Below are 27,407 nucleotides of genomic sequence, written 5' to 3'. Positions count from 1 at the left end.
TCTATAATGTAGCTTTAGTGACATAGAGCAATGATTATTATAGAAATGATGATAATAGAAAGGTGACAATAGAACTATAATATTGTTCAAACTTAAAATTTAAATAAATTATGGTCTAATTTCGACCACTGGACTACCATTAGTAGATAATAATAAAATCATTTATTGCCTTTCACACAGATTTAGATAATTACAGGCAACCTACAAGGAAACAACAAAAAAACAAAGCACTATTATATCATTTCTGGCAAGCAGCTCAACATTTGCACTTGTATATTATTAATAGGAATTTTATTAAGAATATTGACAAGTACGGATTAGTATAGATAAAGTTACATATTATTATTGTAAATTAAATTAGTTTTATAAGTGCAATAAAAAATAATTTAAATGATAAAATGATAAAGCCATATCTTTTTCCAATGTGACGATTAGATGGTATCCTATTATTCTTTTCTATATTATTCTATCAGCTTATAAAATTAAACAGTCTCTTTTAGTCTAGAAAAGGACAAAGTACTCTTGCTGCCTTTTTCAAATAAAATGGCATGTCTTAAAGTGTTTAAACCGAAAAACTAAAAAAATACAATTATTGTATTACAATATTGAAGTTTACCAGAAAATAAGAATTTTGGGTTGCGCCACTTTAATTCTAAAGGTACAAAATAGTATTGAACACGTGACATTACCCGAATAATTTTGAAAGTAGTTCGTTCCCATTAAAATACTGTTAAAATACGTTGTATTTCATTTACGGCCGTTTTCAATAACGTATCTGAGTTTTCGGATAGATAGCTATCTCCGAATATCGGCAAGAGCGTATCTATCCTTAGTTTGCGTTTCACAATCACGGATAAGTGCTATCTCTCTTTAACCAACAGTAGATAGCTTCTTCCCTCCGATTTATCCGAGCCTCTTGATACGTTTCGTTCTACTACAAATACGAAACAACAACAGGATCAAGACTTATTTTATTTTATTCTAAATTATAACTATAATTTAACCAGCATTTTGTAGACTATCATAAACACATTTGTTTATAACAAAAAGTAATAAAAACATATGTAGATTTTTTTAAATTGGACGTATTGCTATTTTTATCCTAGTCGAAATTATGAAACGAAACGTTTTGACAGTCCGTTTACCAATAAGCAGTGATCAGTTTCTTTTGTTTGTTTTTCTATTGTTTACCTACTATATTATATGATGACTTACCTCCAAAACGCTTTAAAACTTTCGTTTATAATTCTAAGTGTGTTTATAATTAAAGAGCTACAGTGAAATAAAATGAATTCTGTAAGTATCTATGAACTACATTGATAATAATAATTTTACTTTGAAAACTTTGAGTTCAAGTTTAGAAAATATATCTTTTTCAGTCAAGAAAGGCAGCACCCATGACAAAAGATGAGACGATGATTCTAGCAGAACTTGTGGCGGCGAAAAAACATTTCAATAATAAGGCAACAAATGCCACAAACAATAAATTGAAGGAGCAGGCTTGGCAAACCCTTGTAAATGATTTTAATTCGTCGATTCGTCGTTTCCCACGAACTCCATCGCAGCTTCGACTAAAATGGGAAAACTTAAAGAACGCTACGGCACATAAGAAACAACCTTAGTAAGGTTAGTATAATTAGTTGATTGTTTGTCTCTAATAACACATTGATAAACATAATTTTTTCTTCAGGTTGCCGTAGTATTTGAAATAATTATGCTCTTTGTTACAGGCTGGAGGTGGTAAGGATTGCAGATGAAATTTTGGATAAAGCATGCACATTGTTGTAGGTCACATATAATATTTTTAACACTTTTACAGCCAAGCGGAAACAAGATGGAAGAAAAGAAATGCAAGGCTAGCATAGGGACAATGCATTAGCAGAATATCTAATAGCAAAAAAGAGACGACTTGGAAAATAAAGAAAAGGAGATTGTTGTAGCAAAAGTTAAGTTAGATTTAGATAATTTAAAAAATAAAAAATTACTTAAAAGGAATATTAAATTTCATAAATTAAGTAGGCAATAATAATTTTATGTTAGATAGTTTTTTAAGTATATGTACAAATTCTAAATTAAATATCTTGCATGTACTAACTACCATGTAATTATCATTTTGGAAAATAAAAAATAGTCAAATTATCTTTGGAGTTTATTTTATAAATTATCTTTGGAAGCAATTATTTATAAGTACATAGTTGTATTTCAGATGTAAGTTTTGAAAAATTGTTACGAACAATTATATTATTTTCCTGTAATGTATCTGCGACTGAAATTTCTGATTCTAATTCTTCTAAATTCATACTTCTGACGATATTATGCAGCATGGCAGCTATAATAACAGCTTGCATATTTTCTAGTTTTAATCTACTTTTCAATGATATACAGGGAGTCTTCTTTTACAAACACCAATGCATCTGAAAATTATACATTATTCGCTTAAATTATTTTACAATACAGTATAACAAGCTCTTAACTAAAAAAAAAGATTACCTCTCTATAGTATTTCTTGTTTTAATATGCGATTCATTTTAAATCGTTCCGATTGAGTATGTGGGTTAATTAATCACATTAAAAGATAGAGTTGTGGGGATAGCCTCTATCGGCAAGCAAATAGCAATTTCCAAGTCCACCTTGTTATCAATGTTCTCTTGATATGTAGATAATTTATTATAATAGTGTCATATTAAATTCATATAAACACCTAAATATATAATATAAATAAATAAAAATATAATAATAATATATAATAATAATAATATAAATAAGGTAATATAAATAAGAAATACCTTTTCAATCGGAATAGTTAATTATAGTAGTAGACCCAGGCCATCAAGCAACAATATTTTGAAACATCAATGATGCATTGCACACAAATTACACATTCAAAATACTCTTTTTCTATTTCTAAATTCCTCTCCTATATTTGAATCTGTAACACAAATATAAAATGTAGAGGTATCAGTGTGTAATAAGAATGAAGGTAAATAGCCTACCAGGTTATTGTATTAGTATATGAATGTCATTTAGGGCACCATGGGAATCCAGCAGTATTATAGAATTCCTGTTGAGTGTGATTTTGTAACACAACAAAAATTAGGTATAATTTTGCTATTGCTATAAACAAATATAAGTTGTAATAACAAGTACTTTTATGGTTAAAATTTATCTTACCTTTTTGACGTTACACTCAAATATGGTCTCATTAAATTAATCAATTCATTCACAACACCTTTGCTCAGAAATCTATAGTCAAATTCGTAATTATTGATCTTCGCCATGTAATTCAGACGATCTTTATTTTCCTAACCATATGATATCGGCCTCACTATCACTATCTGTATCACAATCCATTATCATTTGAAATAATTCCATATCACTATCATCACTGCTATAATATGCCAATATGAAGAGAAACAATTATTAAATTATAGCGATATACTTTCGAAAGATAAACATGTAACCGGCCGATTTTGACAGATATGCGAATGCCCATACTAGAGATAGCGCCGCCTACCGGAGAGTTACTTAAAACTCATATTGAAACGGAAGTAAGCACGATTTGTATGAGCGTTCTATCTTTAGCAGGCTATCCGTCCTCCCGACGATGGATAGATAAATCCGATAGGAACTGCTGCCCGTCGATAGGTTATTGGAACGTAAGTAAGGACAAAAATATAGATTTATCTATCTTTAGTAACCGAAACTAGGGATAGATAGGTTATTGAAAACGGCCGTTAGACGGTCTAATGCCAAAACACCACGTGCTACCAATATACGAGAAATAATAAATTATTGCTGCTCTTGGTGAATAAACGCCCTGCGCATCGAATAGCATATTTCAACTCGCACTCACAATTCTTCATTTTTCACCGTATAGAACGTAAACTCGATTTGATTTTGATTTATTTATTTACAATTGAACAACTAGGAAAAAAAGATGAAAAGACATTTTGGAGGGACCGCGAGGAGCTAAATTGTGTGAATTGTTTTATTTTGTCTATTTAATGTTTCTTAATTAATGCGTATTTAATATTTCTTCGTGTATAAGTGTAATTTTGAGATCGTCCTGGCCTAAAGGTTAAGGCGTCCGGTGTATTCGTATCTTGCGATGCACCGGTGTTCTAATCCCGGCGGCGGGTATTAATTTTTCTAATGAAATATGTTTACGATTGACTTTCACTGTAAAGGAATAGCATTATGTAATAAAAATCAAACCCGCAAAATTAATTTGCGTAATTACTGGTGGTAGGACGTCTTGTGAGCCCGCACGGGTAGGTATCACCACCCTGCCTATTTTTGCCGTGAAGCAGTAATGCGTTTCGGTTTGAAGGGTGGGACAACCGTTGTAACTATACTGAGACCTTAGAACTAATATCTCAAGGCGGGAGGCGGCATTTGCGTTGTAGATGTCTATGGGCTCCGGTAACCACTTAAGATTAGGTGGGCCGGGAGCTCGTCCACCCATCTATGCAATAACAAAATAAAGTTGGTTTATTAACTGTTTAGTATATGTGAAAGTGCGAAAATGTAAAAAAAATTAACAAAACCGCTGGACGTAGCTTCCCGAAGTCTTTGAAAAACTCCACTGAAAAAAATCTCAGTAAATAATCAGCATTTTACTGAGATTATATTTTATCCCATATTATCTGATCTCATTTCATTTCATTCCATGCCAATTGATTAATGTTTCAAATTAATCAAATCCATTTCACTCCATATTATCATTTTTCATAAAAAAAGATTAGGCTCTATGGCATGATACTTTTGCCTCTCTAGTTGGAAAAATAAAACTACTAAAGAAATACTCGATCGAAACGTTAAAATCCACTAACGGCCGTTTTCAATAACCTATCTATCCCTAGTTTCGGTTACTAAAGATAGACAAATCTATATTTTTGTCCTTACTTACGTTCCAATAACCTATCGACGGGCAGCAGTTCCTATCGGATTTATCTATCCATCGTCGGGAGGACGGATAGCCTGCTAAAGATAGAACGCTCATACAAATCGTGCTTACTTCCGTTTCAATATGAGTTTTAAGTAACTCTCCGGTAGGCGGCGCTATCTCTAGTATGGGCATTCGCTTATCTGTCAAAATCGGCCGGTTACATGTTTATCTTTCGAAAGTAAATCGCTATAATTTAATAATTGTTTCTCTTCATATTGGCATATTATAGCAGTGATGATAGTGATATGGAATTATTTCAAATGATAATGGATTGTGATGCAGATAGTGATAGTGAGGCCGATATCATATGGTTAGGAAAATAAAGATCGTCTGAATTACATGGCGAAGATCAATAATTACGAATTTGACTATAGATTTCTGAGCAAAGGTGTTGTGAATGAATTGATTAATTTAATGAGACCATATTTGAGTGTAACGTCAAAAAGGTAAGATAAATTTTAACCATAAAAGTACTCGTTATTACAACTTATATTTGTTTATAGCAATAGCAAAATTATACCTAATTTTTGTTGTGTTACAAAATCACACTCAACAGGAATTCTATAATACTGCTGGATTCCCATGGTGCCCTAAATGACATTCATATACTAATACAATAACCTGGTAGGCTATTTACCTTCATTCTTATTACACACTGATACCTCTACATTTTATGTTTGTGTTACAGATTCAAATATAGGAGAGGAATTTAGAAATAGAAAAAGAGTATTTTGAATGTGTAATTTGTGTGCAATGCATCATTGATGTTTCAAAATGTTGTTGCTTGATGGCCTGGGTCTACTCATGATACAACTATAATTAACCATTCCGATTGAAAAGGTATTTCTTATTTATATTACCTGATTTATATTATTATTATTATATTTTTATTTATTTATATTATATATTTAGGTGTTTATATGAATTTAATATGACACTATTATAATAAATTATCTACATATCAAGAGAACATTGATAACAAGGTGGACTTGGAAATTACTATTTGCTTGCCGATAGAGGCTATCCCCACAACCCTATCTTTTAACGTGATTAATTAACCCACATACTCAATCGGAACGATTTAAAATGAATCACATATTAAAACAAGAAATACTATAGAGAGGTAATCTTTTTTTTTAGTTAAGATCTTGTTATACTGTATTGTAAAATAATTTAAGAGAATAATGTATAATTTTCAGATGCATTGGTGTTTGTAAAAGAAGACTCCCTGTACATCATTGAAAAGTAGATTAAAACTAGAAAATATGCAAGCTGTTATTATAGCTGCCATGCTGCATAATATCGTCAGAAGTATGAATTTAGAAGAATTAAAATCAGAAATTTCAGTCGCAGATACATTACAGGAAAATAATATAATTGTTCGTAACAAATTTTCAAAACTTACATCTTTAATACAACTATGTACTTATAAATAATTGCTTCCAAAGATAATTTATAAAATAAACTCCAAAGATAATTTGACTATTTTTTATTTTGCAAAATGATAATTACATGGTAGTTAGTACATGCAAGATATTTAATTTAGAATTTGTACATATACTTAAAAAACTATCTAACATAAAATTATTATTGCCTACTTAATTTATGAAATTTAATATTCCTTTTAAGTAATTTTTAATTTTTTAAATTATCTAAATCTAACTTAACTTTTGCTACAACAATCTCCTTTTCTTTATTTTCCAAGTCAAGTCTCTTTTTTTATAATAGATATTCTGCTAATGCATTGTCCCTATGCTAGCCTTGCATTTCTTTTCTTCCATCTTGTTTCCGCTTGGCTGTAAAAGTGTTAAAAATATTATATGTGACCTACAACAATGTGCATGCTTTATCCAAAATTTCATCTGCAATCCTTACCACCTCCAGCCTGTAACAAAGAGCATAATTATTTCAAATACTACGGCAACCTGAAGAAAAAATCATGTTTATCAATGTGTTATTAGAGACAAACAATCAACTAATTATACTAACCTTACTAAGGTTGTTTCTTATGTTGCCGTAGCGTTCTTTAAGTTTTCCCATTTTAGTCGAAGCTGCGATGGAGTTCGTGGGAAACGACGAATCGACGAATTAAAATCATTTACAAGGGTTTGCCAAGCCTGCTCCTTCAATTTATTGTTTGTGGCATTTGTTGCCTTATTATTGAAATGTTTTTTCGCCGCCACAAGTTCTGCTAGAATCATCGTCTGATCTTTTGTCATGGGTGCTGCCTTTCTTGACTGAAAAAGATATATTTTCTAAACTTGAACTCAAAGTTTTAAAAGTAAAATTATTATTATCAATGTAGTTCATAGATACTTACAGAATTCATTTTATTTCACTGTAGCTCTTTAATTATAAACACACTTAGAATTATAAACGAAAGTTTTAAAGCGTTTTGGAGGTAAGTCATCATCGAATATATTATGTAAACAATAGAAAAACAAACAAAAGAAACTGATCACTGCTTATTGGCAAACGGACTGTCAAAACGTTTCGTTTCATAATTTCGACTAGGATAAAAATAGCAATACGTCCAATTTAAAAAAATCTACATATGTTTTTATTACTTTTTGTTATAAACAAATGTGTTTATGATAGTCTACAATATGCTGGTTAAATTATAGTTATAATTTAGAATAAAATAAAATAAGTCTTGATCCTGATGTTGTTTCGTATTTGTAGTAGAACGAAACGTATCAAGAGGCTCGGATAAATCGGAGGGAAGAAGCTATCTACTGTTGGTTAAAGAGAGATAGCAATTATCCGTGATTGTGAAACGCAAACTAAGGATAGATACGCTCTTGCTGATATTGGGAGATAGCTATCTATCCGAAAACTCAGATACGTTATTGAAAACGGCCGTAATTTGTAACACGCACTCGCACAAATGTCATTCGTAGTACTCATTTCGGTAAAATTACTCAGTTACGAGATCACAACGTTAATATGAACTCACACTCACAAAATAACACCGGGTACGTTTGCCGCTAGGGGCGCTGTTCCAATTGCATACAAATTTGAGCAAACTGGCTCGCTAGTGAGAACGTTACAAAACTCGCACTAAGCACACAGATTAGGGAGGAAAAAAAAAAACAATATATGTACTAAGTACATATCTTGTCCTCACTCGGTAAGTCGTGCATATTATGTATTACCTATATCGAGGACTCTTATAGTGCGCAAGATAGAACGAGGACAGATCATGGTAGTTTTCCAATTACAGCACTAGAGCGCATTATGCGGCATAATGCTCAACGTTGAATGTTCCAACTACAGCAACGCTTCGCACAATCGAGCACTTTCAAAAGTACTGCCTGTCATCAGATATTTTATTAATGGCTCAAATAACTTCAAAGTTTCATTAACATATATATTTTCAATAAATATATAAGTTGATAATGAAATAATTGATTGATTTAAACTCGGAACACTCGATAAATCATCGTCATCACTATCATCTGGATAAGATGATTCAATTAAAAAGTATATAATTTTCTTAGAACTCATTTAAAAAAAACTACTCTAAAGGTAAAAAAAAGTTAATGAAATAATCAAAGTCCAAATTACTTAAAATATCCGTAAATAGTTTTCAACAAATTATTATTGTTTACCACATTATTTATACATTAATGAGGTTGCTAACTCCATGAAATTTTTTTTTTTCAACACTGAATTTAGCGCACTCTGCTGATGCATTTGAAAACTAATTCACGTTCCAATTAAGCTTCATCATAATTCGGCATTGTGTGCCACTGAGTCGCATTATCCTCTGTAATTGGAAAACTAGGTATAGCTCGTCTTGCCTGGTGTTCCTACCCAAGGTTATGATGACATCACTTGTCCTATCAAAGAGTAAATTAAACACCTTATAGATTGCCTTTATCCTAACACTTTGTCGTTCATTTTTTAAATATTCTTAGGAAGCCCTGAATTATTCATGTTGTAATTATGCACTTCTATAGTCGTCGTGGCCTAACGGATAAGACGTCCGGTGCATTCGTGTTGAAGCGATGCACCGGTGTTCGAATCCCGCAGGCGGGTACCAATTTTTCAAATGAAATACGTACTCAACAAATTTTAATGTTCACGATTGACTTCCACGGTGAAGGAATAACATCGTGTAATAAAAATGAAACCCGCAAAATTATAATTTGCGTAAATTACTGGTGGTAGGACCTCTTGTGAGTCCGCGCGGGTGGGTACCACCACCCTGCTTATTTCTGCCGTGAAGCAGTAATGCGTTTCAGTTTTAAGAGTGGGGCAGCCGTCGTAACTATACTTGAGACCTTAGAACTTATATCTCAAGGTGGGTGGCGCATTTACGTTGTGGATGTCTATGGGCTCCAGTAACCACTTAACACCAGGTGGGCTGTGAGCTCGTCCACCCATCTAAGCAATAATAAAAAAAAAACAAATATAATATACCAAAAAAAATCCATTTAATTTCGATATCTACATGTGTTTTTGGCAGGAATAATGAAGGACTAGGAATCTTGGAAAGAATATCATCTATGCTAAATGTATAATTTGAGTGGATTGAGGATTTTGAAGTGGTCGTGGCCTAAATGATAGGACTGCCCGTGCATTCGTCTCAAGCGATGCAACCATCGGTGTTCGAATCCTCCGTTCGAAATACGTTTTAACAAATCTTTACTATTGACTTCCACATTAAAATTTATAGAATCTTATACCTTTAAACGAGCAATTCTTGTAGATATGTATATTCTGAATCTCGGAAACGGCTCCAACGATTTTCATAAAATTTAGTATATAGGGGATTTCGAGGCGATAAATCGATCTAGCTACGATTTATTTTCAGAAAATGTTGTTTTATTCGTATTTTCAATAATCAACTTTATGACTCTTTCCGACATCTATTGGCGAATAATAATACTATTTTTACCGCTTTAAAGACACAACAAGATGGCGTTATAAAAAAAAAAGCCGAGCAAAGCTTGGTCATCATCTAGTATTAATTAAATCCGCAAAATAATAATTTGCATTAATAATAAATTGCTGGTGGTAGGATGTCTTGTATGCTTGCAGGGAAAAGTATCACCAGTCTGTCTATATCTGCCGCTATGTAGTCATGGGTTTTATTTTGAAGGATGGGGCGGCGGTTGTACTGTGAAGTGAGACCTTAGAACTCATGTTTTTTTTTTATTGCGATAGGTGGACGAGCTCACAGCCCACCTGGTGCTAAGTGGTTACTGGGGCTCATAGACATCTACGACAAATGCCGCCACCCTTAAGGTGGGTGGCGCATTCACGTAGATGTCTATGAGCCCCAGTAACCACTTACCACCAGGTGGGCAGTGGGCTCCTCTACCCATCTAAAGCAATAAAAAGGGCTCAAACAAGCAGCATTAGCATATCATAGGTATATGCTGTGAGAGATGTGGCACAATTTCAATGGGTTTTCATACAGAGCCTAATATCTTTTACAACATCTGTATATACTTGGTCCTTAGCAGAAGGCAAGGAGTTTGGCTTAGGATTAAAAGTCAATAATGAGAATTGACCAAAAGTTTGGCAGTTACATACTGATCTTAGAGCTCTGTAAGAGATTAACAAGTGGGTTGTGGGGTTCAAACTATTAAAAAGTGCATGTAAGTTCTTTAATGATGATTATTACTAATTAATAAAAAATAATTATAATTTCCTTAACTTAGTTTTTATTTTATGTATTTAATATATTTTGTACACACAGCTGTTAGAAGGAACACAACAATAAGGATGCAGAGAACAAGGGCACTAGTTATTTCATGTTGAAATCTCTTCCAATAGGCCCAGTAGTTTTACAGTAGTTTATTGAAGTGAAACTTCTTTAGAATCGTTGGGTGGGTTCAAACTTGATGAAACGAAACGAAAAAATAAATGTGCCACGATTGGCTTGCTGAAGCGGCTCCGACAAATCACGAAGCGCTCCACGCGGTCTCGCGTCCCCGACTAGTTCAGTGTGTTTTTAACGTCCGTGCACGTTGTCGTGGCTCTCGGAGCGCCCTGAGATCCTTTTATTTCTATTTAGTTTGTTATCAACAGATGTCGCAGCACGCAAATTCAACAATTCCTGAATCGCAGTGACGAAATGTTACAGTTGATAGACATTCTCGTATTTCTCTCTTTCTAAATCATACTTATCTGTTGTAGGGTTACCGTGATTATGCAGGTGGTTCTCCCAAGGTGAGGCTGCTCCATTGCACTCCGGAGTGGTTGACCCTTGCGATTATTTTTATTTTTTATAAGTTTCACTTCTACTGAGTGTGAATTGTGCACATACACATTTTTTGTGTTGTGTTACGTGGTCATTTATAATTTAAGTAAATTTTTGCTGATGATACCAACTCAATAATTGATAAAGTAAAAGAAGATATCTCTGTTATAAGTAGTTAGCTTAATGTTCAGAGAACAGTGGTCAGATATCATTCCATATCTTTATGTTTTTCCTTCCTTCTATGTGTAGATTAATTCATTTATTTTACACTAGGCTTAGTTTTATCAAAAATCACATAAGGTACATTTAATGGTTGAGAAACTTCAATATCGTCATCAATTTCATAGTTTTCTAGTTTTAGACTCCTACAAGAATAAATCATAGTCAATTTATTTATTTAATCCAAAAATTAGAATACAGAACTACTATAAAGACTCAATGGTTTAAGATAATTTGTTTTAATGAAGAGTAAAGAGCATTCATTCATTGTGTTTTACAGAACAAATATTCAAATTATATTTGTTATTACCTCTCATCTAATTCACCTCTAATGTAAGGAAGAGCTCCGTAAAGGTCTAAGGCAGCAATTCTAAAAGTGACCTCTTGGCCCTCTTTAACACTAAATCCGATCCACTTGTCTCCAGGCTCTTCTGTTGGCTGTGGTATGACCACATTAAAAACTCTGAAATAATACAATTATTTATTTATATTTTTTTACAACAGTATTTACAATAATAATATTTATTATACAGTACCTATGTACTAGGACACTTAAATGTGTGGAACACTTTTTGTTAACTAAACCAGTTAATTTTGCACCTATGTATGGTTGAAATATGAAGTAATCCGCTTGAACTTGGAAATGTATATCCGCATTATCATTGCGTATAGTGCCAACATTCTGAAGTATACAAGGATTTTTATAGCTTACTAAGACACCGTTCAACCTAAAACATAGTGAATGTTAGTTAAAACACCTATTAGTTGTAACACCACTGTTTTATATGGGAAATAAGTTGAAACTTTAATTTGGAAATTAATCAGATTATAAACTTACTCTTTATCAAATTTACCAACTTTATAATCTAATAAGTTTGTTATAGATTCTTTAATATTTCCAAGGCACCATGGCTGTAAAGCCAGATTTTGTGTAATCTTTTTTACAACCAAACAAGAATTTTTGTCGTTTGCCAACTGTTTTAACTCTCGTAGGTCAAATTTTATGATTTTAGACATTATTATAAGTTTCCAAATAGTTAAATATCCATGCGAATAAAATTATTCAGTTTCAGAGATTCGCTTTCATTACAGAGCCTTATGTGTATTGTGTTTATTTATTTTTTTTTTTTTTTTTTTTAATTTTGACTCGCACGGTTTGTGCATTTGCCACTACTAGTGTGGAAAAGGTAGGGAAACCAGTTTTATTTAGGAATCAATTGGAAGGTTCGAAATTTGGAAAGGATATGTACGTAATAGGATAATAATATATAATAATGCCTAAGAGTTCATAATATATAGTGATTGGGTATAAATAAAAAGAATATTATATTTTAAAACTGTTTACATTTTAATATTATTACTAAATAAAAAATTTGATATCAAGTTATACAAATCAGAATTTATAGTACTTAATAATGTAGGGATTGATGTGGGAAGAGGAACCCGGAGGTTTATCAGGGAATTTATGAATGAGGAACAGTCACGTAGGAGGCATCCAAAGAAAATGTGATTCAAGTCCTCCTCACCAACGCCACAAGCACACAAACTGTTGTTAATGACACCGAGTTTAGCAAGGTGAGAAGCTGTACAAACATGTCCCAATCGCATTCTTATAATACAGGAAGTTGCAAGCTTACATAGACTAATTTTACAGAACCACATTTTTAGAGGAATTCGTTGCTGTATATTTTTATAATAACGGCCTTTATGGCAGCTAGAGCTATTCCAAATACTTTCCCAAGACCTCAGTAAATGGTCTTTAGGTGTGGAAAGAAGGTCAGACACAACATTTTTGTAAGGTGACATATCACCACTATTTATCGCATCTCTCGCAAATTTATCAGCTATTTCATTCCCAAGTATTTTGTGATGGCCAGGTATCCACACAAAAAGAACATCATAACCTTTGAGCTTACAATTTAGAAGTAGCTGTCGACAGTCCATTATATAAACACAGGTTAAACAAGATTTGAAAGGAAATTTCTGCAAAGCTTGTAGAGCACTTTTCGAGTCTGTGAAGATGATGGATTTGTTAAGTTTTGCAAGTAGAATATATTCTAGAGATTTTAGAACACCAAAACATTCTCCAGAAAACACTGTTGTTTCGGGGGGTAGCTTTATTTTTTGGTGAATATTATACTGCTGATGATAAACAGCTACTCCAACTGTGCCAGAGAGTGCGTGTTTAGACGCATCGCAGTATATATAGTGCCAGTCTGCCCAATCTCTATCCATAACAAATTTTATATCAGTGTTAGCGTTTTGGTGGTTTTTCAGGATTTCAAAATTAAAATTTATTTTAGGAAGATTGACAAGAGCTTCGTAGCTTACGGAAAATATAGGTAGAAACTGTGAGCGATGAGTGGGAGCTTGTAATGAAATAAATTTATGGAAACTAATAACTAAGCACGATGGAGATTTATGGGACCAATAGGAAGAGCATTTAACTTTTTCTGACAATTTTTTTAGTTTGTGATAGAGAGGATGGTTAGAAAATTGGAGAGCTCGAAATAAAAATTTGTCGCATAAAAACTGTCTGCGTAATTTTAATGGGGGGTCTAAACATTCTACTTGCAAAGCATTAACAGGGCTGGACTTCATAGCTCCGGTCACAATACGCAACGCTTTAGATTGAATGGCGTCTAGCTTACTTAAGCCTACAACGCTACATGGTTCTAAAAAACATGTCCCGTAATCTAATATGCTTCTTATAATTGCATTATATAAGAGTTTTAATGTGAAGGGATGGGATCCCCACCAAACACCCGAGAGGCATCGTAATATGTTTAATAATCGTTCACATCTAGTGGAGACATAATAACAGTGAGATAATCCTGACAGTTTAGAATCTAATATTATACCCAAAAATTTTACTTCATTTTTTACGGGTATTATTTGTTCATTGTACAAAAGTGTAAATGGTGGCGGTAAACGCATCCTTGAGAACAATACTGAGCAACTTTTGTTTACACAAAGACTTAGGGAGTTGTTATCCAGCCATAGTTTCAAAAATTCCAGAGCACAATTTAGAGAATAACTCAGTTTATTTACAAAGCGACCAGAAACATATAAGACTAAATCATCTGCATACTGCAGAATATTGGCTTTACTAGCAATATGAGATTCTAGGTCAAAGGTATATACATTATAAAGAAGTGGACTCAGCACCGAACCTTGGGGCAAACCTTTCCATGTAAGCCTTGTTATAACATTAGACTCATCAATATTTATTTGTATTTGTCTTTCAGAGAAAAGTTTATGAATAAAATTACAGAAAATTGGAGGCACTTTTAATTTACATAGTTTAGTATTTAAGATATGAAGATCAACGTTATCATATGCGGCAGAGATATCTAGAAAGACTGCAAGAACAGATTCATTATTTGAGTAAGCTAATCTTACATCTGTAGAAAAAATACCTAAGCTATCCATGGTACTTTTTCCTTTCCTAAATCCATACTGACTTGATGACAATAGACCTTGACTTTCGAGATACCATTCTAATCTATTTTTGACTAAATGTTCCGCTAGTTTACAGAGAACTGAGGCAAGGGCTATAGGTCTATAGGAGTTAGGATCTGATGGAGCTCTGTTTGGTTTTAAAATAGGGATAATTTCGTGAATTTTCCATGAAGCCGGGATTTCTCCGGAAGTTATGGTGGAATTGATAAGATGTAGCAGATAATTCAAACTTGAGTCGCCCAAATGTGCAATGAAAGAATATGGAATACCATCAATACCTGGTGCAGAATCTTTTACATAAGATAACACACCCTTTAATTCTATAACACTAAAAGGAGAAGCGAGATCAGCAAAATTACTTAATGGTGGAAGAAAAGAAAGGTGAGGTGATAAAATGGGCATTTGTGGAGTAAAAGGAGGGGCTAACTTGTCTAAGAATTTATCTGCCACAGACTCATCAAGAAACTGTGGCAAGGTTTCCTTAAATGCTGACCTAAATCTACGGATATTTTGCCAAATAGTCGATGGAGGAACATCAGGGGCTAAAGATGAGCAAAAAGCTCGCCAGCTATCCCATTTCTTTTTTTTAAATAATTTACGGGTATTATTAATTATCATGATTAGACTATCAAAATTTTCTGTAGTGCTGCATTCATTATATTTTATTTCAGCTTTTTTCCTCTCTTTCACTGCCGCGGAGCATTCACTATCCCACCACGGAGGAGAAGGTATATTATTAATTGATTTTTTAATGAGAAATGTTTGGTTTGCAGCCTCTATCATAGCCAAGGCCAAAGCATCAGCACAAACGGAATGATTATTTTTTTTTATATGAGGGAGCGAGGACACTTTCTTTGCAACATGCTCACGAAACGTTGTCCATCTGTCACTGTCAATATCATTGCATATTTTGTATTTTAGTCTTGGTGGGCGTCTAAATTTTGTTCTAACTAATTTTTTGGGCAAAGTTATTAATATGGGGTAGTGATCACTGTCGTATGTAGAGGAAAGTGTTTTCCAAGTCAGTAAGGAAGCTAAGCCAGGGGTGGTTAACGATAGATCTGGAGCACTGATACCTTCATGGGGCTGAGTGCGCCGTGTTGCGACTCCTGTATTTAGGATGCAAAAGTTGTTAGAATCCAGTATATCCAATATTCTTGCACCATAATTGTGTTTATTATAATCTATGGATAGTCATAGATAGACATGCGTAGTTCCGGACCTAAATAGTTCCTGGAACTATGTCCTCATATGGAACTATATCATTCAATCCGAGTTGTCAAAATTAACATGTTCAGACAGTTCATTTCCATTCCAAGTGTACTGTTATGCAGGAACTACGAACGCGTTGAACATGACGGACATGCGGACATGATTAGAGCATAGGTACCGCGCGGCGCGGAGGCGTGGCGCGGCGAGTCCACCCGAACGAGTCTCGAACCGACACGAGTCCACGTAAAGAGATAAGGCGACATATGGCACGAATACGAGGGAGTGAGAAGGAGCGAGTGCATGAAACTGCGTGTGGAGCTCTTTCATATTACATTTTTATTAATATGGAAGTTATGCTCTACGACCTACGTGTTACAGTCGATAGCTGAATAAATTAAAATGTTTTGCTATGGATTTTGACCTTGACCATGCATCATTCCTACGAGCACTTAACCTTAAGTGTTTGTAGACCATTTCTTAGAAAATCATAATTCAAAATTAGAGAATTTTAAAACATTCACCACTTTCGCTATTCGGTATCTCGGTTATGGGAAAAAGGTTGTAAGGCTACAACGAGCTCAATTTACGTTGTATATCAGAATAACGTGGTATTTTAATTAACAACTGATAGGTTATAGTTTCCGGTGCATCGTACAATACATTGAAAAATAATGAAAGTAGTAGAGTAGTTGAAATTATGACAAAGTAATTACAGTACATTAATAAATTATGCAACCAGCTGTAACAATGAACCTAAAACTAAAAACCTTACAAAATAATAATTACAATAATAATTGCCATAAGCGGCAATCTATTTTAATATAGTGCTTTTAAAAAATTGTATTTTTAATACCTTTTTTGAAAAATATTGTGTAATTAATAATAACTTAATACGTGATTCGCTACACTACAAACAGCTACTAGACTTAACATGTCCGCGGAACTAAACAGCTTCAAACAGCTACTAGACTTAATATGTCCGCGGAACTAAACAGCTACAAACTACAAACAGCTACTAGACTTAACATGTTCGTGGAACTAAACAGTTCCGCGAACATGTTTACTGGAACTAGTTCCGACACTCAAAAGAACGATGTCATGTTCAATCCAGTTCCGAACATGATTAGCGCACGTCTAGTCATAGATATATTTGTTTTTTTGGTACAATTTTTCCTTGTTAGGAAAGGCAAGGGGATCTAAGCCCATACAGCTTTAGAGTCATAGATAACACACTTTGTTTATAGATTTTTTTAAGAAATTTTATGACCTGGCAACTAAGATCTTTAAGTCATATCTTATTTTAATTTTAATTTTAATTTTTATGAAAAATGATATGGAATGAAATGAAATGAAGATGATTAATTTGAGATCAAATGGGATGAAACTAAATGAAATGAGATAAGATGATACGGGATGAAATATAATCTCAGTAAATTGGTGGTCATTTACTGAGATTTTTTTAATGGACTTTTTAGAGGATCCCGAGAAACTACATCCAGCGGCTTTGTTTCATTTTCCCACATTTGTGCACTTTCTCAGATATTAAACAGTTAACAAACCACCGTTATTACACCTTTAAACCCGAAGAAACACAAAATAGACAAAATATAAAAAATCACACAACTTCATTCATCGCGTTTCCGCCGACATAACTTAAAGGTCTCAATTACCAGGTCATAAAATGCCTTAAAAAACCAAAAAAAGGCAATAGCCTGAAATTATTAAAATTTCATTTAATTAAAAAAAAATAAAAAACTATGTCTAATGTACTAATTTTTTTTTATCGACGGTTAAAAAACTCCAGCTTCAATTCATCTACAAGGTAAAATTCTAAAGACTACAGATTGGTTAAGATGCAAATAGTAAGGCTCCGAATTAAAAGTGTAAAACACATTAATTACAGAACACTATCAAAACTCCAAATTCGAAATTATGCGAAGGCGACAAGCTTTCCAGACTATTATCAAAATCCAATATTTAGAAAAGAAGATCAAGTGAAACTCATTGCAGATTCGGATTTGAAGAACCGAGCAACTGTACCTGTGAAGCCACCTACGGTTTCTGAAACGTCTTCCGTTTACTTTGATCCTCTCGTTAAGTAATAAAATAATTTACTTACTTTTACTTTGAAACAAGATCATCAAAAATGCGACGAACAATAAATAAATTAAAAAATTTCAGTAAAGTCATCAACCATGTGATGGAAAAAGGTAACAAACGATTGGCTCGTCAACTCGTTGAGAAAGCATTCGAAAATATCAAAAGGAAACAAATTGAACGATACCATTTGGCTTCTACACCAGAAGAAAAAGCCAAAATAGAGTTAAATCCTAAGGACATTTTATATAAAGCCGTTGAAAATTGCAAACCATTGTTACAATTACAGCCCATCAAGAGGGGTGGTATCACATACCAGGCTAGTTTTAATTATTTTTAACAATAGTTTCTTTATTTTGCACGCTTTGTCAGTAATACCTAAGAAAACATCCTTAAGACAATACACAGATTCATTTCTAGATTGGCACAGAGTTGTTCTTGAGTTGTAAATATTCTGAAAAACAATACCCATCTAACTATACAAGGTTTTGTCAGACAACTTTGTGATGATTATAATAAATAAAAATATATTTTCATGATCATCACATAGACATTTTTTGCCTTTCTAATGGAGAATAGTTGCTGTCGCTCATAGAATTGGTTGAGAAACATGTCATAGTGCTCAGGAAATACTGTGGAGGGAGAAAATACTGTTTATAACAAAGGAAGGAAATGGTATGTGGCAAAATAGATCTTTGAAAATGTACTGTTGAATGCAACAGTTCTTAATAGTATGGATGAACTCTACTGCAGTGGTGATTCTGAAAAGAGCACTCTACATGAAACATATTTTATAAAACAGAGAATGGAAGTCTCTCCTTAAAGTTTAATACTTGTGTAGTAAAATTTATTGTCCTTTAATATATTTTCATACATTTAATTTCTTTTTATTTTAATACTGATAAGAAATATTGAAAATATTGAAAAGGAATACTACTACTACTTTGTCTTAAGGTTTTGCATCAAGTTTGTGGTATGATCACTAACAAAATTATTATTCATATAACATAATTACTGGACTGATATATTAGACAATACTTCAATTATATATATATATATATATATATATATATATACAGTCAAAATCTGTTATAACGACATCGAAGGGACTGCTCAAATTCAGTCGTAAAAACCGATAGTCGTAACAACCGGTGATGTTTAATGTGTATCGTGCAAGTACAAACAAATCGATAGGGAATTATTGGAAAAATATATTTACATAATACGCGATTTTTCTTCAATATTAATTTGTTTTCTTTTTCTTTGCGAGATTTTGAAAGTTTCACGAATAACTCCACAAAGTTTTGGTGCGTCTTGTCTATAGATAAGTAACAAACTAACTGAAGAGATATGAAGAAGCGGGCATTGATTCTACCGCATGCACGTGTTTTGTTTCTAAGAATTAGAAAAGACCCCACACTAAACTAAATCCTATTGTTTTCTTTCCTAATTTTAATAGCCATTGAAGACAAATGTGGATACCTATTCAAATTGTTTACAATACAGCTTAGCCGGTCGTTCTAACAGATCTAATTGTCCGAAATATTAGTTAAATGTGGTCGTTTTATGAGGTATGTCGTTATTACCAATGTCGTAGAAAGCAATATTTTTAATAAGGCGGTCATATGGCATTCAGCCGGGACCTTTGTTCTTGGTTATTATAACCGGCATGTTGTTCTAAACGATGTCGCAGTAAACTGTTTTGACTGTATATATATATATTTTTTCATTCTTTATTAGAGACATACACCTATTAGGTTAAGTCGGCTTAATTATATTTTTAATTTTTATATATTTTATATTTCTTATATTTGACAGATGATCTTTTTAAGGTTGTTGTGGACAAGCTCAAGTGTGTCCTCTGTCCAGTATTGCACATATTTGAGTTGCTATGAATTATTATATTTTTATATACACCAAGAAGCTTGTTGTGCATATTTTTTTTTCGTTTTATGGAATATATATAGTTACTTATTAAAAAGCTACTTTATAATAAATAAAATAGAGACACGTTGATAAGACAAATATATTATTAAGACTATTAATTTCATTTTGATTATGAATTAATGATCATTAAACTTTTACAGGTGCCTGGACCAATCACTGAAAAAAGATCATTATTTTTAGCAATTAAATGGTTACTAGAGACAACAGATGAAAAAGAAAGAACTGTTCATTTCCCTGAGCAGTTTGCTTGGGAACTCCTTGAAGCTTCAAACAATACTGGCAAAGTTGTAAAGAGAAAACAAGATTTACATCGGCAATGTGAAGCTAACAGAGCATATGCGCACTACAGGTGGCAATAACAATATCCAGTCCTTATAAAGTAGCAGTAAAATAATATAAATAAAATCATCCATGTGACAATAGTAGTCTATCTAAACTAAACATAGGAACTTTGAAGTTAGAGTAGCAAATAAATTGAAGTACATCAATCCAATGTATACTTTCTACAAGCATTAAATCTAGTAGAATGTACTATTGTCTAGGTTCATTTGCCCTGTTCAGTCTTTGCACCACCCATCCCACCTGAGGCACCGGTCAAAGAGTTCTCTAATTGGATATAATGTGATCATAGCACTTTTTCTAATTACAAATATAAGTAAATTTTCTTAAAGCAATTGTGAAATAAATAAGCTGTAAGTAATTGTAATTTAATGAAAATTACGACTGCAATTCCAATCATCTTTGAGATAGCCACCTGCCTATATACTATTGTATAGTACTTTTTTGATCCAATAGTATAGAATTATTTGGATATTGACAATTTGTCATTGCAATATGTATGAAATAGAATGAATAGAGTTGCAAAAACTATTTAATTAAACTGAGGAAAAACCAAATATTTAGTTTCTTTTTCTAATTAGTGAGACGGCTTTGACCACCGCTAATTGTATGAAAAATCCATCTCATCAAACTAATACGTTCTTCATCATCTTCAAGTCATAGTACTTACTATGACTATAATCTCTGAGTATCAACAAGGGATACGCGTACAAACCATTTCATAGGATTTAACGAAATATAAATATTCGCTTTAGCGTGTGGTGCGCGAGGCCATTGAAATGAAAAACACAAACTTTTTAATATAAAAAAATAAAAAATAAAAAATAAAGAAAAAATTAAACCGTAAAAGTAGTTTTAATTTTTTAAACGAGTATACATACCAAGTTTTATCACAATCGCGTGAATGGCTTGACGACGCATAGAGTAGAAACATATAAGATTAACTGTTATATAAACAGCTCATTTAATTCGAGGCGTCTACTCGTCTGTATTGAAACCACGGACAGGTTAGACTTTATATGGAATACCCATTGCGCTCGTCTGGGTAGGGGCCTCCAAACTCCTGCTGCTTCCATTTAACTCCATACAAAAACTAAACCCGTTTTCTTAATTATTTGTGTTGTTTTTAATTGAACATTGACCTCAAATCTCAAGGTAGCACCGGTACCCACTTAAAACTAGGTGGGCCACGAGCTTTAGCTCATGTGGCAATGAAAAAACAAGACAAGTAATTCCTAATCTCACGGCCGATTTGTAATCCTTTATTATGAGTTACTTCAGGGTGGGTTAATAAACCGTGTAATACGGTTTATTGCACGGCGATTGCTCCAAGGAGCTGATAGTGACGATCTGGATCCTGAATCGATTAGGAAACACCTGAAGGCAGCGTCGGAACTGTATTTCGATAAGGCCATGCGTCATGATAATCGCCTATCTTTGTTGCCGCCGACTACTCCCTGATTCCGGCTCACGCAGTAGCCAGTCATCGCCGACGCCCGAGACACGTCCTTACGGATGCATCAGATCCATTAACTTCAACACTAGACGCCTTCCGCTCTCGCACTAGGATCAAACTTAGGGACTCTGGTAACCGTACCCGTCGAACTCTGCAAAGAGTTCGACGTGCTTTACTCATACATCAGCCCGCGGAGTTTCTCGTCGGCTTTTCTCAGCGGGTCGTGATTCCGATGCGGCAATAGATGCATTTGTGAAGCCAGCTGCTTCTAGCCCAGGTCTCTGGAGGCGCTGGTGCAGCTGTTAGCAAATCTCATCCCTCCTGACCGAGCCCGTGCTGGCCCGCCTGTCTTGGTAAAACAGGAAAGGCCTCTGGTAAGTATGAAATTACCAGTAAGTAATTCTTCCTTAGAATAAAAAAGGAGCTTATCGAGAATTTCGTCATGGCTGTTGGTTGGACTGTTCCTTATGGCCGTATAGCACACATTGCTGAACGCTAACGGTTCTACTAAAAGACTTACCTATCTTTTGTTTACATAGCTAGGTTTTTTGAAATTACATTGGGTAAAGCTCGAAAGTCAACTTTCATTTTTCTTTTGATCGATATCTAATTGAACTTATATAAAAAGTGCAAACCAGAACAATATTATTCTGTACTGCTTTATCTTTGCGATGGCCCGTTATCTATTCTTGATATAGGTAAAATGTGTATTGAACAAGTACATTTAGTACACAATCAACACTGTTCGCGAAACGAACTGTCAGTGTTTACGGCGGGTAATGAATGTACTTTATGAAACAAAAAAGTCTACCGAAATCGATCGATAACAGTGTTGTTTTAATTTATGAAATTTGTTCTAAGGTAACTTTACTTGTTTGATTTTTAAAGTAATTTTTTTTTATATTTTCAAATAATCGAAATCAGTAGGTAAGTATGAGGCATTATTCATTAAGTTAAAGAATATTCGGTGCTTTCGTTAAAAAATCAGTCGGAATAAGCTCAGGCTTTTGTACTTTCTGCCCTTTGAACAAGTTCGACATTCGCGTAGGTCAGTCAAGTAAGTCGTATCTTCGTTTAGTACCGTACTAGTACGGCGTACTCCAAGTGTATTATGCCTAACTCTCTTGGGTAAGCAAAATTAAGTGTGGATACGAGTGCGACGGACTAAAAACCAACATGTCGATTTTTCTGTAACTATTTTTGTGCTCATTACAGTAGTAGTTGTGAAAATCTGTGTTTATTACAGCGAGCGTTGACGAACCGAGTTCTATTTTTATTACAAATGTATTATTACTGCCGAAAACCAAGCATCTGATTTGTGATCAAATTAGAGAGTATTAATTAATTGAAAAAAATTATACTAAATTTGACACCGTGCTATCGAGCGCCATTTCCAACAAGCAGTAATCCATAAAATATATTTTAGGTACCAATGTTTTCTATTAGTATTCTTTTTTCCCATGATTCTTTAACTTGTTTGTTACATTTTTCTTCTCAAAAAAAGTTTTTTTCATTATAACGCCATGTCGCCATCAGCGTTTTGGTGTGCTCATGAGCCTCTTGTGCCTTTGAAGAAAAGACGTGCACGTAGGTACCTAAGCTTAAATCTTATGATTTTCAAACAAAAATTGAAAGATTTCCGTATTTTGCGTTTTTTAGACCTCATCTTGTTTTTTTCTCTTTATCAAATTGAAGACCGTTGGTAAAGACCAATAGGTAATTAATTTATACTTAAATTTTTCTAACGCAAAAGCACCAAACGTTCCTCATTTGACTATGCATAAATAGTAATGAAAAAAGCAGGAAGCTCTACGTGACAACGATCATCATTTTGTTCTCAGATGTGTTACATTGCTGGTCTAGCTCAGAAAATTTGTCAATATGGTTTTTCTAGAGTAGGTACTTAAATTAATCGAAGAAGTAGTTTTGCAATACAAAAATAAAATAATGTTAGGTTTATTATTAGGACAATTGCACTTGTTCAAGTGTTCGCACTTCACCCATTGCACTAATTTGCCCTAGAAGCAACATCGTTGAGATTATATTGACGAAGATACTTAAACTCTAATATTGAGCCTGGGAATTACGGAGGGTAATTTTGAAGTACCACTTGTCAGTTCGATGAAACATTATTTAACTAATTTTCAAATTATAACCGTAACTAATTTTAACGACGTACTTCAGTTTTAACCGGATTTAGTTAGCTTGTATCTGTCTATGTCTAGCTATCTAAGTAACGGCAATTTTCAAAACAATATTCACCAACTATCGAGTAATTTGATATTGGCACATGTATCAAGAACCGATGAGAACACATTTGAAGATTGATTATTTTATAGCTTTGGCGTATTATCTCGACCAGGATCAGCAGGATAAAAAAAATGATTGATTTAATATCGTTATGTTTAAAACTGTATTTCTTATGCAGATGCAATTTCATATTTTGAGCTACTAATTACGGTTGCTTTCATTTTAAATATTTGATGCGATTTACAGGAATTTCTGCGGATAAATACAAACTAAAGCAACAAAATGAGACCTCAGAGAAAAGAAGCCGGGGCGTTTACAAAATTTAGATTACTGATATGGAAAAATTTAATACAACAATGGAGACACCGCTTACAAACAGTTGTAGAATTATTACTGCCTGTTATAACTATGACACTTATACTAATCCTAAGGTGGCAAGTTGAACCAACAAATCGGGAAACAATCAGGTACCCAGAAATATCGTCACATAGCCTTCAATACTCGTCAATGATAATGTAAGTATAATAGGTATATTTTATCTTATCTCCATCCAGACCATTTATCTACAAATTATAATAAAACTAATTATTATTTATCCTAATACTTACTTATTTATTATTTACTTAATCTTGCCATGTCTATAATGCTTTAAAACAATTAATTAGGCTAATCTGATGATGTCAAAAAGCTACATACCTATATGAGAAGTTAACAAAGAGTTTACAAGCATACAGGTTTTGTTTATTTGTACAGCGAAATAATCACGTTTTTCGGTTTGAAAGTTATGTTAAACGAAATACAAATAAAATTGACACTCCTATGCGAAGCTATGGTATACAGGTGCTTGACCTCGTCTGCTCATTCAGATTAATATAAAAAAAGAATTATGTCAGAAAATCTTGAAACCTACTGACGATTTTGAAGAAATAACAGACGCAAGTTAAGGATTTTAAAAAACAAATTTCGTTTTATAAGTTTTTTTTTTATTCAAAAAAATTATGAAACACTACGTTGCATTACTTTAACAGTTATATAATGTTTTCGTCTGAAGTAAGAGAGGAAAATAACATTAGGTATACAAAAACACAAAACGAATAATTAATTTTCACGTCTCAAAAATATCTGCCTTCTGTATTTAATTGTGAAAAAATGCTTAGATTGCTAAAAATAGGTTTTCCTTAAAGTTAGGTTGTAGTCCATTAAAATATGTATTCATTTGCGCAACCTTCAACAATTTACCTACACATTCATGTAGGTATTTAACATAACAATTGAAGTAATGCGTGTGTGAACGATTGTGTCTAACGTTCTATTGTTGGATTTGCTTTGAAAATAGTTAATGTAGTATTAACACAACTTGGAATGAATCTGTATTACGTAATATTTACACCAGAAACAATTAGTTGAAATATTTTGATAGCAATTTTAAGCTTAGTTACCAAGTTAGATTTATAACGTTTTCAGCGCAGGCCTGAACACAACAAGAATGTCAATAGCCTATTCACCGACTAGTCCCGAACTTGAAGACGTTGTGCGAAGTAGCGTCGCTAATCTGTTGCTTTTAAATATTAAGCATATAATAAATGATACAGAAACAATCATGCCAGAAGTAGAGCTACCGCCCGACATAAATTGGAATGATAGTGCTATTTATGAAATTATCAAACGCATCTTGAGAGTAGATGCATATGATAATAGTAACGCTTTAAGGGGTATATACGCTCTTGAAGAAATAACACGTGAAGTTGTACTGGCTGTGGAATTTAATGATTCGCTCCTTGGTAAGGCAGTATTTGAGAATAAAGTGGATTTTGGTATTAAAATTCATTACGAAATAAAATTCAATCAATAACGACGTTTTCAGGGGCAACGGAGTTGTCAAATAACTTATCATTTGCATTGAGATTTCCCGAGAGGCCTAGGTTAAACTCATTTTACGCACAAGGTGGTCGCTCTTGGAGAACAGATGATGTATTTCCTGTATTTGAAAATCCAGGACCGAGATTTCCTTTGTCGTGGGAAGGTGGCAATGACCCAGGTAAAGCTAAAGTCTAGTTCTGCAAATGGTAAAGCCTTGTACATTATTCCAAATTTACCCTTGTTTCTATTGATATTTAGTTTGTTCTTTGCTGATTGCTTTTTCCCCCCTACCTATTCGCTGGTAGCCTAAGAGGATATCCCAGCTAGGACGAGTAGGTGAGTTCACGGGCTCAACCTGAGAGAGTTTGCCCACTACTAACACTACACTAGCCCTAGAAATAGCAGTGGTTTGCAGAATCTACCACCAGATCGAAATCCCGACCCACCGAGAAGATCCGGGGAGAAACTCAGTGGGCTCTGTGGGTTGGTTCGCTCGTCGAACTCTTCATCGTAATCGACGAGTTCGACGAGGACGGTGACCACTGCTTGAAGAGCCGGGGGATCAAACAAGACATGTGTCTGACGACGGCAACTTTGGGTTGCCCCACCGTCTAGATCGGATATGATTCTCGTGCACTTACAACTCGCTGTCGTACCTCAATCTAAATCCCATCCTTGGCCGAGAGGCGCTTCGCACAGTTTGTTTACTTGTTCGCTCTCTCTACCAAAGAATTGGCACAATGGACTAGCTTGCTATTTCTATAAGATATGCCGGTCAAGGCAACCAACATAATATGCTATAGCTGGGATAGCTTATTTCGAATTTCGCTCTGAAGCTTAAAATTGTTTCTTTTTTCTTTTTTAGGATACGTAAATGAAATGTTTATAGCATTTCAAAGCTGTATTTCGGCGGAACTTGTATCTAGATTAACGGGGAAGCCGGAATTAAAATCGTTTTCTGTGAACATACAAAGATACCCGCACCCGCCCTATGTGGACGATTTAGCAGTAGAAGCATTGCAAATGATTTTTCCGATGTTCATATTGTTGAGTTTTAGTTATTCAGCCGTGAATTTAGTAAGAGCAGTTACTTTAGAAAAGGAATTGCAGTTAAAGGTTAGTTACAATTGTGAGGTGTTATATATTATTTTGTTTTTTTTATTGCTTAGATGGGTGGACAAGCTCACGGCCTACCTTTGCCTACTGTTATGTAGCTACCGGAGCCCATACATATCTACAACGTAAAAAGTCGTCGTGGCCTAAAGGATAAGGGGTCCGGTGCATTCGTATGTAGCGATACAACGGTGTTCGAATCTCGCAGGCGGGTACCAATTTTTCTAATAAAATACGTACTTAACAAATGTTCACGATTGACTTCCACGGTGAAGGATTAACATCGTGTA

At 33.8% G+C, this 27,407-nt stretch overlaps 3 protein-coding genes and 3 long non-coding RNA genes across 8 annotated transcripts in view; 4 read left to right on the top strand and 2 right to left on the bottom strand.

The window, feature by feature from the left end:
• Nucleotides 1-1,136: 1,136 nt before the first annotated feature.
• LOC134200439 (uncharacterized) lies at nt 1,137-2,139 on the top strand. Its single transcript, XR_009975373.1, has 3 exons — nt 1,137-1,296; nt 1,380-1,626; nt 1,731-2,139. It is a non-coding gene; the product is annotated as an uncharacterized LOC134200439 (long non-coding RNA).
• Nucleotides 2,137-3,672, bottom strand: LOC134200441 (uncharacterized). The gene is made up of 3 exons (XR_009975375.1): nt 3,172-3,672; nt 2,787-2,929; nt 2,137-2,414 (listed from the first exon to the last, which is right to left on the bottom strand). It is a non-coding gene; the product is annotated as an uncharacterized LOC134200441 (long non-coding RNA).
• A 1,510-nt stretch (nt 3,673-5,182) lies between these two features.
• Nucleotides 5,183-6,425, top strand: LOC134200440 (uncharacterized). Its single transcript, XR_009975374.1, has 3 exons — nt 5,183-5,394; nt 5,637-5,788; nt 6,148-6,425. It is a non-coding gene; the product is annotated as an uncharacterized LOC134200440 (long non-coding RNA).
• A 4,201-nt stretch (nt 6,426-10,626) lies between these two features.
• RPA43_N (protein) lies at nt 10,627-12,463 on the bottom strand. Its single transcript, NM_001172726.1, is given in 4 exon segments — nt 10,627-11,527; nt 11,692-11,844; nt 11,918-12,109; nt 12,220-12,463. Coding segments are annotated over 4 exon segments (630 nt in total). The 5' UTR covers nt 12,399-12,463; the 3' UTR covers nt 10,627-11,421.
• Nucleotides 12,464-17,694: 5,231 nt separating this feature from the next.
• On the top strand, nt 17,695-21,287 carry LOC101739965 (small ribosomal subunit protein uS7m). The gene is made up of 4 exons (XM_004927424.3): nt 17,695-17,877; nt 17,959-18,153; nt 18,237-18,471; nt 20,240-21,287. Exons 1-4 carry the CDS (start codon nt 17,813-17,815, stop codon nt 20,456-20,458), a joined length of 714 nt encoding a protein of 237 aa, XP_004927481.1. The 5' UTR covers nt 17,695-17,812; the 3' UTR covers nt 20,459-21,287.
• Nucleotides 21,288-21,971: 684 nt separating this feature from the next.
• The window catches only part of LOC101740368 (phospholipid-transporting ATPase ABCA1), a 34,259-nt gene continuing 28,823 nt past the window's right edge, over nt 21,972-27,407 (top strand). Inside the window, exons 1-5 of one of the 3 annotated variants that reach the window (XM_012691461.4) lie at nt 21,972-22,268; nt 24,391-24,659; nt 25,609-25,925; nt 26,009-26,182; nt 26,870-27,120. In XM_012691461.4, the coding sequence (XP_012546915.1) occupies nt 24,427-24,659; nt 25,609-25,925; nt 26,009-26,182; nt 26,870-27,120 (975 nt within the window). In that variant the 5' untranslated portion in view covers nt 21,972-22,268; nt 24,391-24,426. Of the gene's footprint in view, nt 22,269-22,549; nt 22,822-24,390; nt 24,660-25,608; nt 25,926-26,008; nt 26,183-26,869; nt 27,121-27,407 lie in introns of those variants that run through there. The other 2 variants (XM_012691460.4, XM_038016883.2) reach the window with 2 other exon arrangements.

The sequence above is a fragment of the Bombyx mori genome, chromosome 17 (assembly GCF_030269925.1).
Source record: "Bombyx mori chromosome 17, ASM3026992v2".
Classification (NCBI taxonomy): domain Eukaryota; kingdom Metazoa; phylum Arthropoda; class Insecta; order Lepidoptera; family Bombycidae; genus Bombyx; species Bombyx mori.
The sequence above is the reverse complement of the archived record's forward strand: the minus strand, read 5'-3'. Positions and strand labels throughout refer to the sequence as shown.